At 33.5% G+C, this 21663-nt stretch overlaps 1 protein-coding gene across 1 annotated transcript; it reads right to left on the bottom strand.

Moving 5' to 3' along the window:
• Positions 1 to 4679: 4679 nt before the first annotated feature.
• Positions 4680 to 11710, bottom strand: LOC143601355 (uncharacterized). The gene is made up of 13 exons (XM_077078786.1): positions 11525 to 11710; positions 9214 to 9351; positions 9022 to 9103; positions 8858 to 8934; positions 8591 to 8691; positions 7431 to 7560; positions 7213 to 7329; positions 6439 to 6524; positions 6185 to 6251; positions 5817 to 5895; positions 5629 to 5720; positions 5396 to 5539; positions 4680 to 4993 (listed from the first exon to the last, which is right to left on the bottom strand). Exons 1-13 carry the CDS (start codon positions 11684 to 11686, stop codon positions 4958 to 4960), a joined length of 1311 nt encoding a protein of 436 aa, XP_076934901.1. The 5' UTR covers positions 11687 to 11710; the 3' UTR covers positions 4680 to 4957.
• Between the last annotated feature and the right edge of the window lie 9953 nt (positions 11711 to 21663).

The following is a 21663-nucleotide window of genomic DNA, read 5'->3' as shown; positions in this document are numbered from 1 at the left end:
CAAAAGTGTATGAGATAGTTATAGTATTTATATATAATTTTGCTCGTATCAATACTACTTCCGAATTTAGCTATTTCATATGATACACAAGTCAACTATTTAAAACTACAGAAAACTTGTGCTAGCAATCTTTGCTCTTGATTATTGTCATATGTTAGTTTTTACAACTTTAAACTTTTAATATGTGTTCTGCTTTGGTTGGTCACTCTTTTATTAGAACATAAATATGGTCCATGTGATATGAACGAAAAAAACAAGTCTTTTATGGTTCCCGATTTAAGTATTATAAATTTCTATCATGACATTCTGTTTTTGTGTATACTAGATTTTCGGAGTGAAAGTTTGAGTTTCAACTCATTTTGGACCAAACTAGGTCATCTTAAGTACGGTTTGTATCGGGTAACTTGGTACGAGTTGAAGTCAAAATGGATAATAATAAGAATTTGTTTATTGAGAAAACTATGATTTGCCTCCCTGTGTAATATCGGCAAGGCACTATTAACCCCTGAAAACTAAATTTCGGGTATTGAACCCATGTGTAATATGGACGGGCTCAGTCTACCCCCAGCTGTAAAACTGAGTGGTTAAATGACATAACTACCCTTCCATCTTCATCTTCAACATTCAAGAACCCTAAATCCAAACCCAAAAATTCATCCATCTTCATCTTCATCTTCCCTAATTATCATAAACATACATATAACAAACTCATCTTCTATATATTTATCTCCAACCAATTCATCCAAACAATACATACCGAAAATTCATCCAGACAATATCCATTTTTTATATATTTATAACATCCATCTTCTTCCTACTTCACCCGCACCCCGTCACCACCATTCCATTTCCGCACCCCGTTCCCGTCGCCACACCACCTCTCCCATACGTCGCCATACCACCTCCCCGTCGCCGTCCCCGTAGCTCTACTCCACCCCCTCGTCCCCATCGCCGTCGTCGTAGCTTCTAATCATTCACACACCTTGGATCTATGTTTTTTTATTGTATAAAACCCATGTGGTTAGGTGTTTAAATCTGTATGAGGATGATGTTTGGTTTGAATTGAATGTGGTCCGTCTTTGGGTTTGATGGTGGGAAGTTTTCTGGTGGACGGCGGTGGCAGTGGAGAAGGGATGAGAGTCTTGAGGTTGTGAGATGATGATGATGATGATCTTCTTCTTCTTCTTCTTCTTCTTCTTCTTCTTCTTCTTCTTCTTCTTCTTCTTCTTCTTTATTATTATTATTATTATTATTATTTATCAAATTACTAAAGTACCATTGAACTAAATGGTCAACCAATGGTTAACGGTCAACTTAAAAACAGAGGTTCAATACGTGCAACTAGTGGCTCATATCAGCAATATATAAAACACATGGGTTCAATACCCGAAATTTAATTTTCAGGGGTTAATGGTGCACCCGACGAAATTACACATGCAGGCAAATCATAGTTTTTTCTTGTTTATTTACAAGTGTTTTGTTTATTTGATAGCATATTAACTTTTAGGTATATTATACGCGTCCAACGAGATCAAAAGAACCTCGTTGGACAATTTTGAATAATCAGTGGTTGGAACTTCTTCAGGGTTCTTTGGCACTTAGGGTATGCATAGTGGGCGACATGTAGGGGCGATTTTCGCTTTCCCTCACCCCCCCCCCCTATCCGGCGACAAACGGGCAAATAAGGGGGGGAATAGGTTTTCGTCGCCTGTTTATTATTATTATATATGTTGGGTGTTTGATATATCTATATATATACCAGTATTTATCTCCCATATTACGGAGGTTGTTGTACATTATTTGTTTTTAATATATATATATATATATATATATATATATTTGGAGTTAAAATTTATTTATTGTAAGGAATTTTATAATATACTTAGAGTTTGATGATAAAAGGGTTTCACAAATAACTAAGATGTTATAACCCGGTTTAAAAGTTATCTTAGTTTTATTTTTTTTTACTATAAAATTGTTTCTTAATTATAAGTAATATCTTTTTTTCAAAAAAATCATATAATAATTTTTAGTATATCCTATAAACACCAATAATTTGGTGAGAATAATTTTTAATTTAATGAGATGTTATAACCCGTTTAAGGAATATTTGAGTTTGGTAAGACCCATACCCGTGAATTCGGGTCAAATGCATGAGAAACCTTCATTTAAAAATCAAGCAAATCTGGTGAATCCAAAACAAAGGGGGGAGCGATCACATCGCGACACGTAGGATTTTATGTTTTTGTTTATATATATATATATATATATATATATATATATATATATATATATATAGGGGTGGGATCTAGAGAGAACTCCTCTTAAAGAGAGAACTAGAGAACTACTAAAGAATTATTTTTAACTATTTTTAAAAAATTATTTTATGATTTTTTTTTCTTTCCTCCTAATAAGATGATATTGTTCCTAAAAAAATCGTTAATGTAATGCGTATGTGTATTAATGTGTATTGTATATATAAAATAGTGTTTTATTGCATATAATTCAACGCAAATACATTATCTAATACATACTATTGAATATATGCAAATACGACACTAATAATTGTATGCAAAACACATTATTGCATATATGTAATACAACACTAATGCACATATGCACTATATCGATTTTTTTTTAATTTTTGAATATAATATAACACTATTGCAAATACACAATACAAACAACTATATATATGCTATTCAACACTATTTCAAATATCAAAATGCACACTATTGCACATATGCATTATAAAAACAGTCGATGTATTGCATATATGCATTACAACGTTAATGTTTTTTATTTTTTTTAATTTTTTTTCACTTTTATATTTTTTGTGGTGAAGAATAACATATAAGAAGGATGAAAAAAAAATTTAAAAAATATTTTTTTTGTAATTAAATTAAAAATACTTCATTATTAGTTCTCTAGTTCTCTCCATAAAATGGAGTTCTCTCATGATCCTCTCTCTCTCTCTCTCTCTCTCTCTCTATATATATATATATATATATATATATATATATATATATATATATATATATATATATATGGGGCTACAACACCATTCAATGACGGATCTAGACTTGAAACATAAGGGTAACGCTCAAAATATTTTTTTTCCATATTTCATACAATGTTAACGAAACAAATATAATTTTTTTTTCATATTTCATACAATGTTAACGATTTTTTTTCCATATTTCATACAATATCAACCATATTTGAGCTTGAAGTTGGAATATTTAAACTTTGGGATGAACCAATGTTATCACTTTCTTTTCTTTGACGTTTAAAAATGTTGCTAATAAGAGGTTGTATACTTATCTTCAAATTTCCCTAAACAAAATTTGAACCAAAAACCTAATATCAATTCCAATTTACACATAAAACTAAAGGCTAAAATCCCTAGCTAATTCCAATTTAGACACAACCCTAAATACCAAATCAATTCCATTTTAAACATAAACCATAAATCCCAATTTAATTCCAATTTAAACATAACCCTAAATCTCTAAATACAAGAAATCTTACCGGAAAGAAGGAGAGGCCGGAGGTGGAATGGCCGAGTGAGGTCAGGAGGTGGCGGCAGTCGTGGTGAACTGCTGGCGTGTTGTGAGCAGAGTCCAGAGAGGCACAATATCTGGTCTTTTTTTATTGTTAAACTTAAAAGGATTATTTGGGTTATTAGGTCTTTTGGTTGGGCTTTATAGTTTAAGTGGACTTTTGTTGGGTTTAAATTTAAAATTGGTTGGCCTTAAATTACATAGGGGTAACGATATTTTGTTTCCCAGGGGTAACGAAACGGAAAAACCGACCAAATTTTACTTTTTTACACTACCAGCGAAACGTTGAGAGGTAGCGGAGGCTACCCCTCCTTCTAAGCTAGGTCCGCCACTAACACCATTACACCTATAAAACAAAAACTCATCATTTGCTGACAGCGCCACATGACACAAATCGCCCTATTTTATAGCTCTTCCGTTGCACATCGCCTTAGAAATTGCTAGTGGCATTATACCTGTTCTATCCATTGATATAGTTAGTGATATATGTTTTTTCCAATATAGTATTTTCTTAAATTCTTAATCCTTTTAAGCAAGTAGACACTTGTTCCTTGTCAAGGTTGAGTTTCTAGAGACTGGGGGTATGGGCTTGCTTCATGGAGTGGCGATCGTTGGAAGATTGGCGGAAATTCTATGATCACAAAGTAACGAAAGAAGTCGGGTAATAGGTATCTGGGAATGGCTACATGTGTGTCGTCACACATGTTACAAGTAAATTTGGCTTGTGGGTAGTACCTTATGATACAATATTCATTGAATTGCCTTAACTTCTATAGTAAGTTAATAACCATTTACCGTATGACATATCTTGATATCATTTCTAACGATAAGTGTGATTGCTTAAACATATTATAATGTGATGGGGATTTAGCTCATTCCGTAAACCTTTTGTACTTTGGGCAGACCGGAGAGAGAGGAAAAAACTTCAGAATTTATATGAAGATGTTATTTAGCTTTGTATTTCTAAATACTTGTATATTTGTATTTTGAGTTTGAACTACCTATGGAATATTGTCTTTTGTTTCTGAACCATTGTTTCCTCATAATCTCATATTATCAAATTTGACAATTTATTTTTGCTTTCTTGGCAATTTGATCCTAATTAAGAAAAAGATACTCAAACAAAATTAACACGGGTACAAGAGAAGCTCGTATAAAATTTCTTATAATTGTTGTTTCTTTGTGTGATGCAAAGCATAAATGATAGCAAGAATACACAAAACTTGTCTAAGCAAGTTATCTATCGAGGCTAATCGTAAAAACTATGAATAACTAGACAATAGATTACGAGTCACCTGTCATGATCTAAAAGGTTTTCGTTTATACTACTTCCGCATCAATGGTGTATAGGAAATAAAGACTCATCTGTGTGCAAAACATGATACGTATAGATGCTATTTTTGTACAACGTGTGACACAATCCAGTGTATCTGTAATAAGACATGAAAAAACAGTATTATGGCTTTATATTATTTTATTTTTGAACTAAAGTAATCGAGGTTAAACCCCAGGTTTTAATCTCACAAAATTAAAATATAATATTTTTACTTTTTCTTTAATACCTTGTTATTTCTAATATAAAACTTAATATACGGTTTTATTCGGTTTTTTTTTGTCAAATTACATCGAAAGTGAAAACTTAGTTGCATTCAACATAAAGTATTGCCTGAATATCACGAGACCAAATATACGTAATGTTGAACACAATTCAGTCTTCAGCAAATTACCATAGAAAAACTAAATTATATCTTATTAAAAGTATTGTGTTTCATATTTATGACTTTTAAAAGGTACAAAAGTTTAAAAAGATCTTCAACAAAGTAAATACTTACAATGTTATTATGAGGGGCTTTCCAATAAAATCCTTGAACTGCAATCACAAGTAAGTTTGATGTAACAAGAATAAAAATGCTTAGAGAATGTTTCCCCATCCATTCCAATCCGAATGCCACACGTCTCCATCCGTAAACATCCACCTGTAATCATATGAGATAATAAAAACCAATTTAAAGATTTCTAGCACACAAAAATAAACAACAAAATGTGCCAAAATAATGGTACTTACTAGTAGATATAGTATACAAAATGTGATTCCTGATGCTGCTGAGGTTACCAACATGTAACTAATTGTGTACAAAGATTTATTTAAAGGGATACCTAAGAAAAATCAGACAGATGATAACAGTTTCATATATACTCCTGCAAACTTATATCATATAGTTTTGTAATTTCATGATACTGAAAAATACATACCTAGGAGAGTAAGTACGGATCCAATAACCAGAAACAAAACTGACATGAATGACCAGTTGCAAAGTCGGTCTTTATGGCCCTGAAAAAACGTGTTATACAACTCTCATCATATAAATTACTCATTTTTTTACTTTTTAATATGTCCAAGGCTTGATGCAAAACTACTATCGAGCCGGGGGTCTCACCGGAAGCAGCCTCTCTATCCCCATGGGGTAGAGGTAAGGATGTCTACATCTTACCCTCCTCAGACCCTACCATAGCTTTGCTATTGGTGGGATATACTGAGTACGATGATGATGATGATGATGATTTTTTTACTTTTTAGGTCAAAGTTTGACCATACTGAAGTCAAATTATGAATTATGCACCTGTAATTCGGTCAAAATGTGACCGTATTGAAGTCCAATTATGCAGGCCACAGAAGCTGTTAAAGAACTGCATATCGACAATGCTAACTATATCATTTGCATTACAAGATTTAATAAAAATAATAAGGGTGCAAACGGATACTTTAATCGTAAAGTGATAACCTCTATTTATCCTTTGATCGCAAGTGTCAAACTTTTTTATTTATTTTACCATGGTTTAGTTGCTGATTCTTTATGTATTTGTAATTAATTACCTTAAAATGCCTTCGGGTTCAAACGGGGCATTGCACCATGAAGGTAAAGATTCTGAAAGTAGGCCACCTTTAGATATATTACATTCCTGTAGACGTGTTATATTATGCACAATATATAAATCAAGAACCAGAACAAGGGGTGTAAATGATCCGAGCCGAGCTCAAGCTCCACTCGTTTAACTTACGAGAGCTTGAGCTCAGTTCATTTAACTTAGGAGAGATCGATTTCGGCTTGTAAATAGTTTTTCTCAAGCTCGATCTCAGTTCGTTTAACTTATATGAGATCGATCTTGGCTAGTGAGTATCTTTTTCAAGCTCGAGCTCAGCTCGTTTAAGTTACGAGAGCTTGAGTTCAGCTCGTTTAACTTATGAGAACTTGAGCTTGGCTCATTTCGAGCTTTATTTCTAAAGCTCAAGCCCAGCTCGTAAGTAGTTTTTTCAAGCTCGAACACGGCTTGTTTGTTATTAATTAACTAACTATTATACATTTTTAAATACTTTTTTATGCATATCTATAACTTAAAAAATTATACATAGCATAATATATAGATTACTTGGTTTTATCCTAAATTTTAGAAAAAATAATCATATAAATATCTACCTTGTATAATATTCATTTATTAAACAAGCTTATTTTTAGGCTTGAGCTCATTTAAGCTCAGGTCAATTCGAGCTTTTAACGAGCCGATCTCAATTAGCTCAAAAACACCTTGGCTCGCTCACACAGTCACACCCCTAACCAGAGGTCCAGAACCCTTGCAGTAAAACGAATACCTTCATATTTCTGTAAACTGGCTTTTGATATAAATGATCAATGCCAAGAACAAATCGGTCTATCATTCCAGCAGCATTGCAAGCGGGCCCTAAATCACCTCTAACCGAACATGTTACCTACACTCAACAACACAATATGCAAACATTAATCATTTAATAAGTTTTGTTTCTAAAGTAATAATCATAAAACAAGAAAAAGGTTAAGAAGATGGTCATACGGTATGAATAGTGGTTCCATTTTGTGAAACTAAAGAAGAAAGCGAATATAAGTCATTAAACTGCCAATCTGCAACATACAGGCCATATGTCAACCCGATGTAGATGGCACACAAGAAAAACACAGCACACCTACATCACAAACACCAGATTTGTAACAATTTTGTAAACTATTGGACTAAAGTTGTAACTTTTGAAACTTGAGGATCAAAGATGTAATATGGGTAAACTACAGGTACTATCTGTGTAATTAATTCTGAAATGATCACATACTGTCAACTATTTCACTAGTTGTTTAATAAACAGGTCGTGTTCGGGATGACCTGATTAATCCGTTTAATTGACCTACTCGACCCATCAACCCTTTTAAAACTAAAGTAGTAATAAATATATATATATATATATATATAACTCCAAAAAAGTTAAGAACTCTTAGGAACTCTACACAATCAAACATTTTTAAATTTTTTTTTATATATTAACATTAGTTAAGAGTAGTTTTATCATACTTTATATAAAAAAATTTGATTAAATATATTAATTCACAAGTTTACATATGTGTAAATTTATGTACTAACAAATTTACATATGTGTAAAACAAAAAATAGATATGTATAAAAACTAATTTTCAAAATTGTAATCGTAAAAATAGATATACAAAATGATAAAACTACACTCAAATAATAGTAACAAACAAAATTTTTTTATAAAAAACGTTAGTTTTCAAGGGTTCCTTCAAGTTCCTTAAATAATTTATCAGTTCTGTAATGATACTCTTCCTATATATATATATAAGGTCAACCTGCCAACCCGGTTAAAATTAGGTTAGAAAATAAAATGTTTTTAATAAGGTCAGCGACCAATTCATTTTACGACTTGTTTAAACCATTTAAATCTTGATTACAACACGCCAACCCGTTTACAACTAGAACTCTAGAACAAAAAAGTATTTTTATAAGCCAACCTCCAACTTGTTTAAGACTCATTTAAATCATTCACATTTTGATTACAACACGCCAACCCGTTTGACACGAATAAATACATGGGTTATGATTGGTTCATCAATTCAACCCGCCAACCGACACCCCTATGTAAAACCATGATTCTTTTGGACGAATGTCTTCAAACAAATACAGTGAAAAATTATATCATGTGTTCTTACCAATGCCAAATATAATTCCTTAAAAACGCATCCTTTTTCCAGGCTTGACAAGGAAGCCATATTTCACACAGTGCTGCAACAATGTATCCAATTGCTATCCTCTTGAAATGATCACGATAATTTAAAAAAAAAAAATCAGAACAGGGAAACAAAGGTTCCAGTTACTGTGCGATATAGGAATTATATAAATTTAACAAGTGATTGCATTTGCATGATGATAGGATATTGCGACATTTTAAAGCATTAGTTGGTCCAAATGAACCGCACCTGGAGGATTCCTAACATGCGTATTGTTTCAACATCAACTCCATATGTTAAAGAGGTAATCCCGTGTAAATAACCACCTGAAGAACATCACGGGTGATTAGAAGTTTAGAACATTAAGATATGTCTCTGTAATAATTCTATATAAACAAGATGAATAAGTTTACCTTGAAGGAAAACACCAAGAATAAAAAGTTTCAGTGCTCTAACTATTGCTTTCCATGTGGCTTCATATCGGTTTTGAACTCTCTGTAATGTTAAATCATATGTTACGTCAATAAGTCGGGTGCGAGTTGACATCTATGGAGTTAGATATATATTGATCATAAAATTAAATTTTATATACAGAATTTGTTTACCTTGTATACAAATGCAAGTGATACTCCAGCAGCAAAAAGAAACATAGGCATCACAAAATCTGCTAAATGTAGACCGTTCCACGGGGCGTGAGATATAATAGGTAAACTAGAGCCAGCATAATCCACAAGCACCATAAGCTGAAAAAATAAAATACCATCTTAATAGTTCACTTGAATAGTTGAATGTTATATAGCAAGCAATATCTGTAGTGGATTTAGTCATTTAATTTCAATTATAACCCATCTATAACAAACTTAAAAAGAATTTAATGCATTCTCTTTGTAAAAAGATGTGATATTCATATAACAATTTTATCATTCAGAAATTAAACTTTTTCTTTAAATAATTCTCTTATATTCTTTGTCCTTCCTCTTAGCCACACATTATATATGCTAATAAATGCATCAAATATACAAACATGATACAAATAAGGAGCAAAAGTGAGTTCATTTTGGTGATTAGTATCAACTAAAATGAGTTCATTTTTGTTGTTTGCCAATTTTATCATCATGTTTTCAATTTCTTGTCATTCCAGTCCAATTTACGAACTCCGTTAATTATTTCTGTTAAATTAAAGTAACATTACTAAAATATAACGTAAAATTACAAAAAAAAAAAAAAAAAAGTATAAATTTATAGAGTAAATTACCACATGACGATTTTGACAATTTACTCTTAATTAAAAGTGCATGGTATTTTTTTTGCTCCTAAGACTCAAAGCTTTGTTTTTAGTAACATCAGGTTTGCCATTCAAAAGAAGGTTGCGGCGCAGTTTAGTTTGTTGTCTGCCACTTTACTATAATTGTTACTAGCTTGTAGTAAAAAAACAAATAAAAAAAATGAAAGTTTATTATATCAACCAAACACAAATTATTAACTAATTAAAAAATATATATATGCATGCAGCTTTACTAAATCAAATACTCAACACAGCAAAACCTAAGGGGGTGTTTGGTTCGTAGGAATTTATGGGATTTCATTGGAATTGGAATTTAGATTCCAATCCTTAGTGTGTTTGGTTGGGAAAAAAAGGATTTGGAATTGGAATTAATTCCAACCAAATCATATACTTGATGTAATTCAAATTACACCACTACCTTGAAGGATTTCATAGGAATGTTGTTGAATACCATAAATAACCCCAACCTTTACCCCCCCCCCCCCCACACACACACACAAACCGTCGCCGGACTAATCAACGGCGCCACCCATCGACCGCTACTAACCGGCGCAGTAGCCACGTCACCACCACCTCCTGTTGCCTCAGCCCCTCTCGCCACTCAGTGACACCGTCGCCATCGACGCCGCCGATCGCAAACGGCCGATTGGACATCACTGCCACCAATTGTCACCCACCCCCACCTACTACCGACCGTCACCTCTGCCACCGCCAACCCCGCCGACGGCCACCGCCACAAAGCAACGAGTTTTTATCGTTTGTTTTGTAGTATGAAATAGTGTGTATTAATGTGTGTGAATAGTGATCTAGAACTCTGTATATGTATATTATGTGTTTGAAGGGACAAGTTTTGCCTGTGTATATTATGAGTGTTTGAGGGGCAATTTTGTCTCTTTGTGCACTTTTACATTCCAATTCCATAAACAAATACACCAACCAAACACACTAAAAGCACTTCAATAGAATCCTTTCAATTTCAATTTCAATTTCAATTTCAATTCCAATTCAAATTCCATTTCCAATTCCCATTCCAATTCCAATTCCAAAGAATTCCATGAACCAAACACCCCCTAAATCTATCTATCATAATAATAATTGAAATTACGCGCATCTGATCTGATAAACATCATCATCATCGTACTCAGTATATCCCACCAATAGCAAAGTTATGGTAGGGTCTAAGGAGTGTAAGATGTAGACAGTCTTACCTCTACCCCATAGGGATAGAGAGGCTGCTTCCGGTGAGACCCGCGGCTCGATAGTAGTTTTGCATCAAGTCTTGGACATAGGGCACATAACACTCAATCATCGGGACACCGGCTGATCGATGCATGTACCCTTGTCTTTCGGCTATCAACGCCACCACATGATGCCTGATTAACCTTCCGTCACTTTTAACTTTATTTTCACGAGATTAGTAAAATAACGTCAAAATTAGTGCAATTTAACTTTTGCCCATCCGATGGTTCACACATATATACATTATATGCGCGCACCACAAGCGGGACGTATCTAATCTGATAAACAATAAACCAAATTACTTCCAACCAATTGATCAATTCGCATGGATGGATACTCATAGATGCAATAATAATAATAATAATAATAATAATAATAAAAGTATTACTTACGAAGATAGAAAGACCGCGAAAAACATCGAGTGAAGCGATTCTACGATTACTGTTCTTCTCGCCGACGATGTGTTGTGATTCTTCATCGGACAGCAATGGCTGAACCTCTGCTATTTTGCGCCTGAGATTTAGAGAAGAAGATTTTGAACAAATGGATGACATTTGGAGATATTATTATATGACGGATTATTTTGATGACAAAATTGAATTGGTGATATAGTTGAAACGGAGTGAGGGGTATTAATAATAATATTATTATTATGGTTTATATCAAGTATGAAATGAAGGATGTGTTTGTGTTCTTAGCTGGACCAACTATGAGTCGACATATCAACTTGATGGGCCCCATTGAAACGGAATAATAATAATAATAATAATAATAATAATAATAATAATAATAATAATGGAATAGTTGGGTTTTTCTTTTTATCGATACGGAATCGATTCGGTTTTAACACTTTTTAACTGAAACGGATAGCGAAAGTTTTCTATTCTAAATGATAAGTTAAGCTGTCAATTTTGGTTTGGTTTGTTTCGAATTTGTGAATGTATATTATATTATTATTATTATTTAGAGTTGTGATATATTGCTATTTTAAGACAAAAATACAGAATTTAAATTTGTTTTCTTTTTTGGGTAAGGGGTAATGAAATGGACAAAAATAATGTAATGATCATTACCATTTAGTGTTTTGTTTGGTTATTACGATGAAATTCATTATTATTTTGTATTATTTGATACGTAGGATACGACGAAAGAATAAAATAAATTTGATGGTGATTGGCGGTAGATGGGGTAGTGGTAGATGGCAGGCATCGGTTAGCGGTGTTGGGCAGTGATGGTGGTTGGCGTAGCTGTGGTGGTGGGTGGCGGCGGCACGCGGAGTAAGCGGTCGGTGGTGGGAGGGTAGTGGTGGTGATATAGGGTGAAAAAGAGAATGAAATGTAAAAACCAAAGAGGTGGATGGAATGAATATGGGGTTTCATCATTTTTCCTTATATCAATAACTCAATCAAAACGTCATTATCGATGAAAAAAAATGTATGTCATGTCTAGAGTGAATGAATTTTGGGTGTTGCAGATAGAATAGAATGAAAAGAAATGTAAAGAATGTTTTATATTTTGTTTTATTTTAGTAAATGATCGGGTACCCAATCTACTTCGAAACAATATCACAAGCTACCATATCAAACACCGAATTCAAAGTTTCTTGAAAGTCTCAACTCTCAAGTAGTGTGAAATCCTAAATTGATCGTGAATCCCCACATAAACTTATGAGATATGACAACTAATATTATAAATGGTTAACAAGTTTATAGTATGCCGTACCCTTGTATCATTTGTTTTCTGTATATTGGTGTAATCATATATGGGTTCGAAGGTTGTAAAATCACCTACAATAGATGTTTTTAGAGGTGTTTTTAAGAAGAGAGAAGGTGATATAGTATGCAAGAGTGACTAGGAGAGGCGTGAGATAAATAATGTTTTTAAGTGAATGTGAGTAGGGCAAGATAGAGAGCGCAAGTGCCACTTTAGCACACCATGTAAAAATGGCTTATTGTGGATGCTCAAAGAGAGCATTCACAATAAAGCGTTTTTAGAGCTTTATTTATAGAGTTTTTATACGTCATTCATTTTTCTCTATTGTCAGTCATTTTAAAAAAATGTTTTCTAAAGAAGTTTTTAACGAAGAACTAGAAAAAATGAGTTAGAGTGAGCCCTTTTTGCAGATGATGGGGCCGGGTGGAGGTTAGGTAGTGGATAAGAAAATAATAATAATTTTGTTAAAGGTAAAAGATAGTGATAATATGACAATTTTTTTAGATGTTTTGAGAATTTCTTATTACGTGAGTTTTGTGTGTTTTTAAAAAATTGTGATTTTATGACATGAAAGCAAACTAGGTATGTTTTTGTACCTCCTAATTATGATGCTAGATATAATCTTTAGTCTAGCACAAGCTAAAATCACACTACTCGAGGAGGAGGTATCAATCTATAAAACGAAAAAACCATTTGGAATAAGTACCTCTCATGGAATAATGTTACCATTCACCTAGAGATAATTTAGAGCAAAAGAAAAGACCTTTTTGATGACATTAGTAATTAATCATTTGTGGATTATTAGTAGCAGAGATACTAAATTCATGAATAGTTGGCCCATATAGATTAACAATTCTTTTGTTATGTAATTAACTCTTGTATCAGTCCAAACTTGTAGTTAGTTTTTATTTTATTGATGCCAGTTCAAAAAAATTAAAACAAAAGAAGTGACCTCACCTAAAAAGAGTATTTTGTTGAACTTATTAATATAATGACAGGGCATAATCTTAAGTCTAGATAGTAATATGAGTCAATGAATGGGCGAGATATAGTAAATCTGACAAATGTAAAAAGTTTTTTTTAACAAACCATATATTATTAAGTGGACTACTAACACGATTCTTAACCCAAACATGCACCTATTTGCTTATTACAAAATAAAGCGATGTTAATTGATGTTACTTTAAATCTTTATATATATATATATATATATACTAGTTTTTATCCCCGTATTACGAGGTTGTTTTATATTGTTTGTTCTAATATTTTTATTTATTTTTTGAATTTATATTTTTTTATTGTATGAAATTTAATAATATACTTATGGTTTGATGATAAATTGTTTCACAAATAAATGAGATGTTATAACCCGGTTTAAAAGCTATATGGTTTTGATGAGACCCAAGACCCGTTTATTTTTTTTACTATAAAATTGGTTTTTTTAATTATAAATAATATTTATGAAAGTTAATTATATACTTATGGTTTGATAGGACCCAAGACCCGTTTATTTTTTTTACTATAAAATTGGTTTTTTAATTTAAATAATATATATATCTCTTTATAAAATATATATAAGATATTAATTTTTAGTATATCCTATTTTATAGGATTTTTACATCAACAATTTGGTGAGAATAATTTTTTATTTAATGAGATATTATAACCCGTTTAAGGAATATCTGGGTTTCGTAAGAACCATACCCATGAATTCGGGTCAAATGCATGAGAAGCCTCCATTTAAAAATCAAGCAAATCTGGTGACTCCAAAGAAAGGGGGAGCGGCCACATCGCGACACGTAGGATTTTTATGTTTTTGTTTATATATATTACTAGTTTTTATCCCCCGTATTTCAGGGGTTGTTTTATATTGTTTGTTCTAATATTTATTTATTTTTCGAATTTATATTTTCTTTATTGTATGAAAGTTAATAATATACTTATGGTTTGATGATAAATTATTTCACAAATAAATGAGATGTTATAACCCGCTTTAAAAGCTATATGGTTTTGATGAGACCCAAGACCCGTTTATTTTTTTTTACTATAAAATTAGTTTTTTAATTATAAATAATATTTATGAAAGTTAATAATATACTTATGGTTTGATGAGACCCAAGACCCGTTTATTTTTTTACTATCAAATTGGTTTTTTAATTTAAATAATATATATATATATATATATATATATATATATATATCTTTTTTTAAAATAAATAAGATATCAATTCTTGTTATATCCTATTTTATAGGATTTTTACATCAATAATTTTGTGTATTTAATTTTCAATTATTGAGATGTTATAACCCGTTTAAGGAATCTGGGTTTGGTAAGACCCATACCCATGAATTCGGGTCAAATGCATGATAAACCTCCATTTAAAAATCAAACAAATCTGGTGACTCCAAAAAAGGGGAAGCGACCACATCACGACACGTAGAATTTTTATGTCTTCGTTTATATATATTATAGATATATATGATAAATTAGAAAACAATAAGAAACAACTTTTAGAAATGTTAGATCAATTCTAGGGGTGCCTTGCAACCGCAACTAAAGCGTTGCATCCACATATCCACTAGAGACTAGTGAGTTTAATTAACGTTTTCTTTTAATGGATCCTATCACTTTTACTAACTTTGGTTAAAACTTAAGCAATCACATCTCATTTTCTTTTTTCTTTACTTTTTGAAATAGCATTGAAATAGTCTTTGGTTTTTCATACACCCTTTGACTTATTCACACACCCTTGGAACACATACGATCGTATGGGTCTTATATGATCGTATAGGACTTCAGCTTTTGTCAGATTCTCGCAGGCTTTATCTGCTGTCCAGGAACATTCCATACGATAGTATGGATACTATACGATCGTATAATTTTTTTATTAACAATTGCAACTTTTTAAAAAGTTTTATATATTTGTATTTGTAAAGTTTCTAAAAAAACATGTAGCATTAACCCAATTTGCTAGATTAATATAAAGTTTCTAAAAAGTTTTATATAAAGTTTCTAAAAACATTTATATTGTATTTGTAACAAAGAATATTCGTTTATATATTGAGTGTAACTTTTTTAAGAATTTATAAATTTAAAAGGCTTACACTTTTATAATGTATAACTAGTTGTTTGTCATGTTCGTTCGGCGCGACACCCTTATATTTAAAGGAAAAGACATGTAGCATTAACCCAATTTGTTATATTAATACTATACCAATTCATACACAACATTCTTGGTGTAGCTTTCTTGATATGATAAATAAATAGAATAATAAGCTACAAAGAAGCAAAAGAAAATACTAAATAACATCATAACTAAACTTCAAACAAACATCCCTAATACATTACAAAGAAATATCCCAAAAGATAATACAAGTCTTAACACCATAACATTAAAAACATAGGTCTAAAATACATTACCAAAATATGACCAACCTATAGAAACGTCAAAACCCTAACCAAGTGGAGGCGGGTGGGGCTGACCCGAATCCTGTTGTGGCTGCGTCAACTCAGGAACAACAAAACCGTGTGACCGCGCCAACTCAGCCTGCCATCCATGATACCACTCTTGCATGTCCACCATAAGTTCGTGCGGTGTTTCAAGTGCTCAAAATCCTGAGTAAGCTGGTGGGGCACCCTTTCAACTCTAACAACATGCCTATGTTGACGCTGCTGAGGCTGCAGAGGCTGCTGAGCATGCTCATCCAAATGCTCTTCCTGCAAGGGTGTTAAGTATATATTTTTTAGCTTCTATGAATATAACTAAAACAACATTCACAATTATTTTATGAGGCATAATTAAATTAAAGTTAGCATACATAAAAAATAGTATCACGGTTTGACAAATATCCAAACTAGGGGTGTTCATGGTTCGGTTTCAAATATCAAACCGAACCAAACCAAACCAAACCGTTATTAATGGTTTGGTTCCGGTTTGATTTCATGGTTTGAGCTTTTTTTAAGCCTCTATAAAATTAAAAAATATATAAACAAACAAATATGCAGGATACTAATTAAAGCTAGAATTCATAAAAAATTAACAATGAATATAAAACTAAACATAACAGTAGCTTATAAAACCAACAATCTTTAAAATATGAACATAACCAATAGTAATATATATTATGAACATAACAGTAGCTTATAAAACCAATGCCATCTTATGTGCAGTTTTTTTTATTAAACTTAATGTAATAAAAAACCAACCGAAAGTTAGAGAAAAAAACCAACCGTGAACCCAAACCGATGAACGGTTTGGGCCGTCTCACGGTTTGAAACCGAACCGTGAACACCCCTACATAATATATAAGAGCCTAAAAAAACCCAAACCGTGAAACCGAACCGAAACCAAACTTCCTTGCCGTATAAATCTTCATACCACGGGTAACTTGTTTGGTCAAACCTCCTAAACGCTGTGCAATGACCGTAACAAAAGCCCCACAAACAATCTTACCCTTAATTTTTTTACTCAACAAGGTAGAAAAGTAGTTAGCCAAGCACCACGCAAGGTTATAGTTAACATGCCTCAACAGACTATGCATGTAAAACAAATCCGCCTGGGTGCACCACTCCTTACTACCGTGACGTGCGGAAATAGAAGTAGCAATGATCTTGTGTAAGTAACGATGAAGGGGGTCTACAATACGAGAAGTCCTATCCTTCACATCAAACTCCCCTGAGCCGATCTGTCTCCAAAATTCCTTCAGCGTAACCTCATCCATGTTTATTCCACCCTGCAAAAACATATCAGTCTGAACCTCAGACTCGGTGTATAAACCACACAACACTGCAAATTGGGGTAATGTCATCGACCGATGCTGGTCAAGTAAACGAAACTGCACAGAATCAGCTTCATGAATATCCTCGATCGGAGAAGTAAAATGAAAGGTTGATAGAAACTCTAGAGTTAGCTCCCGATAACAAGGTTGGGACGCTTGATCTATAAGACGTCTCCAAGGAGTACCAACACCAATAATCCCCTCTACCCTAACGTTGGACAACCGCAAACATTGGACGACCGCGAACATTTTTTTGAACATTTGGTTGTTGATAGTTTGATGAACCCGGCTTTACGAATGATAGCAGCTTCGACAACAAACTTTTTTTCCCACCTTTTGACTCCTTATTAAACTTTTCTTTGAATACTTCTACTGCTTCGTATACCCTTGACTCAATGTCTTCATCTGAGTCAACATATAATGGATCGAAATCTAGCTTCTTCCAAAAGATATCTATCAACTCCACTGGAATGGCTTGCCCCGAATTTAGATACTTTGAAAGTATACATACGCATGGCAAACCACAACTTGTGCGAATAAGACACCCACATTCTGATCCGTACTGTTGTAGCCTGTCTATCCGCACAAGCTCTTCGCACAATAATTCTAGAGCGTCATGTGAAACATGACGGCGTAATTCATTAAACAGTGGTATGTTGTGATGGTTCATTGTCTTCTTAGAGCTTTGTTCAAAGGTTTCTTTTATGGCGCCTTGCTGGCGTGTTACGATCCGATCGACAACATCTACGAATTTATCAATTGGAGAATTGTGTGTCAGCAAGTGTTTCTTCAGGAGTGCATGTGCGCCTTCGACTCTGTTTGTTGTAGTATTACCAAAATGAAGATTTTGATCTATCCATACAGACACAAACTTTTCTTTGTAGTTGTCAAGCCAGTTTCTGTGCAAGTATTGTAAAACTCCTGAAAAAGGTAAAATATATAGTAAATTTGAAATAAAATTTCAGAACTTGATCAAACGTAACAATAAATAAGATACTAGAATAATTACTTTGATGACTGTGAACTAAAGTATCATAAAGTTTTGTGTATCTCTTCTTATATTTAGTGGGTGTGGCAGAGTGAATTAACGAATTCCATAGTTGTTCAAACAATTCCCATTCTTCAATCAAAGCGAAGCTTTGTCTGCAATTCTTCAAAATGTTTTGAGATATGTGAAATCTACACAGTAATTTGGTTGCGTCTGGGAATACATTTTGGCATGCTTTCATCAATGCAAGATCCCTATCTGTTACTATCACACGTGGCAACATGCACGTGTCTAACGTCGTCTTAAGCATAGTTAACACCCGTGTGAAGTTATCCTCCTTCTCATGGGATATAAAGGCTAACGCTATCGTAAATGTCTTTCCAGTTGAGGTTACACCAACAATTTGTACAAGCGGCAACTTGTATACATTTGTATTGTATGTGGTGTCTATGATCAACACGTGCGGAAATGCACGATATATCATATACGACGTAGGATGAATGAAGAATAAATCCTACAGGGCATTAGTGGCTGGGTTTGTGCGATCGTTGTGTATAAATTTTTTCCTGATCAACTGATTGAAAAGGACGTTCATTGGGCTTTCTCCTCCGCGCTCCTTCTCATGCAGCTTCTTCCTTTCATTGTACACGGTTCTTAGTGACGATGAATTTTTATTGTCCTTCGCCTTTAAATTACTAAGAGTGTCACGTGGTGTCGATCTATTTTGATACATATCTGCCACAACAACCTTTTCATCAGAGGTAAATCTCATTGCATATGGGTGGCCCTCCATGTGTGCAGCGAGTTCATGGTTGTGTGTATCACGTGACACAACTAATGACCAAGGATTATAATTTTTGAGATACTTGCCTATTAATTAAAAACGACAACCGGTTTTATTTGTACCAGTACGTCGAGTTTTTGCAGTGCACTTGTACTCCCCACCATGATCACACCTTAGGTATATTTTGACCACCTCGCCAGCAACGTTACTCTTTGATCGTTCTGTGACTATGATGACACCATTCTCACGACCAGTAGTTTGCTCCCATATCTTCAGTTCATCGACGGACCCAAACAACTGAAACAAAATAAATATTTAGTGATGCTCGTGCTTAAATAATACAAGCATAATTTTTAAAAAATAGACCTGATCAGTTGTAAACACAGATATGTTGTTATAGAATTCGCTATCGTTATCGTCATCGCCAGAAATCGACATCACGCACGTTGGTTTGGTAGTGAATGAATGAGAAAGAAACAAGTCTCCTTCGTGTTTATATATTAAAACCAGTAGAATATTATATCACGTCCGGAATATTGTGTCGTATCAAATAATAAACTGAATATTATATCACGTCGGAATAATGTATCGTGTCGTTGCGTAAAACGAGGGTAAATACGTATGGAATATTATATATATATATATATCATGCATAATTCTCATCCATGTATATCACGTTCGGTTTTAACATGCACGGTTAAGTCATTCAACTTTTGTTTTTGTTTTTTTGTTTCCATACGATCGTATGGGAGTCATACTGTCGTATGACTCCCAGTCAAACTCCGTACACTGCGCTAGCAGGTGTACTTTTTTTGTTTTTTATTCCATACGATTGTATAGGAGCTATACGATCGTATAAAGGGTGTGTGAGTTTCTAGAAGAGGTGTACCAATAACATGACCCTTGAAATATAAGCAAGGAATCCCAACAAGCAATCAGACTACATGTAGTGGCAAGCAATTAGACTGTGTAGTGGGTTCATGCCTACGTCCACGTTAGCCGAATGTGGTGTTAAACACAGCCTCAAATGTTGAGTTCCAATGGGTTGGAACGTTCCAATTCGCTCCCAAATATTTTTTTCAACCGATTTACAATAATTCTTATATTCAAGATGTCTTCTTTTACCATTTTTGAAAACATATTGTAACATAAGTCTAAAGCAAGTCAAACATTGACCCCATGTTTTCATTGCCGAGACCTTGTTAAACAACCAAATTGATAATATGTGCAACACATCGAACATGAAAAAAATTCTCGTAACAAGGTGGTGAATATTTTATGATAAATTTTTCGGGCGCCTTTAAATTGTTTGCTGCGTTGTTAAACGACATCAAAAATATTTTGAAAATTTATTTTTCAAGTTATAAGTCGTTATTACCTCATCCACCAATTCAAACAATTTTTTGACGGTATGTGGGTACAGGAACTTTTCAAAAGCGATGGTGTGTTTCATCAATTGCCAAGACACCGGATCAATCCAATGAGCGGTGACACAAATGTATGATTTGGGTAAACCGTGTGGTGCCGACCAAACATCACTAGTTAAACTCACCATTGATTCTAAAGTTTGAAAAAAGTCGACTAACTCTTTTTTTGCACACTCCCACAATTTGATACAATGACGTCTAAGGGTAGTGACTTACATGTGTGTATCGTGTTGTAGAGTTTCTCGAATCAAGGCCGTCTACTCCGGGTTGTCAAAGTGGTTAAACGGCAGACCTTGTTGAATAACGAACTTTTCCATTCTATCTTGAACCCGGTTCGTGTGGTAACGAAAGAGTGTACCATTTTGACCCAATTCGACTTGGTCGGTAGCGTGACTACTTTCAAGGCCTTGCAAAATTTGTTGTCGATGTGCTTTTTAAGTCGAGTTAGAATCATGCTTTAAGAAAGTGCCACAAAATTTGCAACGAGCCTTAGTACCACCACTCATCAATATAACCAAATCCCAATTCTTCCATACTTCTTTGTTGCGGGTATGCTCGAGGACCGCAACAACTTCGAGGTCATCTTCAACACGAACCGGGTCAATAAAAACAAAACGGATGGAGTAGCGTTCTTGTTAGCCTTGTTGTTAGACTTTTTGGTGCTTGCCATAGTAACAACTAAGAAGTGGTGGAAGTGAGGGGTGTAGGTTGGTTGGGGTTGTAAAACGAGAAGTATTTTTGAGTGTTTTTGAGTTTGGTGGTGAAACAATGGATAACTAATCAATTTATATGGGGTTTGGACATCAAAAACCGGTTTCAACGGCTATATTACCATAGGAA

The sequence above is a fragment of the Bidens hawaiensis genome, unplaced genomic scaffold (genome assembly GCF_021521415.1).
Source record: "Bidens hawaiensis isolate Kalapana, Puna unplaced genomic scaffold, B.hawaiensis_p1.1 tig00056112_1, whole genome shotgun sequence".
Lineage (NCBI taxonomy): Eukaryota > Viridiplantae > Streptophyta > Magnoliopsida > Asterales > Asteraceae > Bidens > Bidens hawaiensis.
The sequence above is the reverse complement of the archived record's forward strand: the minus strand, read 5'-3'. Positions and strand labels throughout refer to the sequence as shown.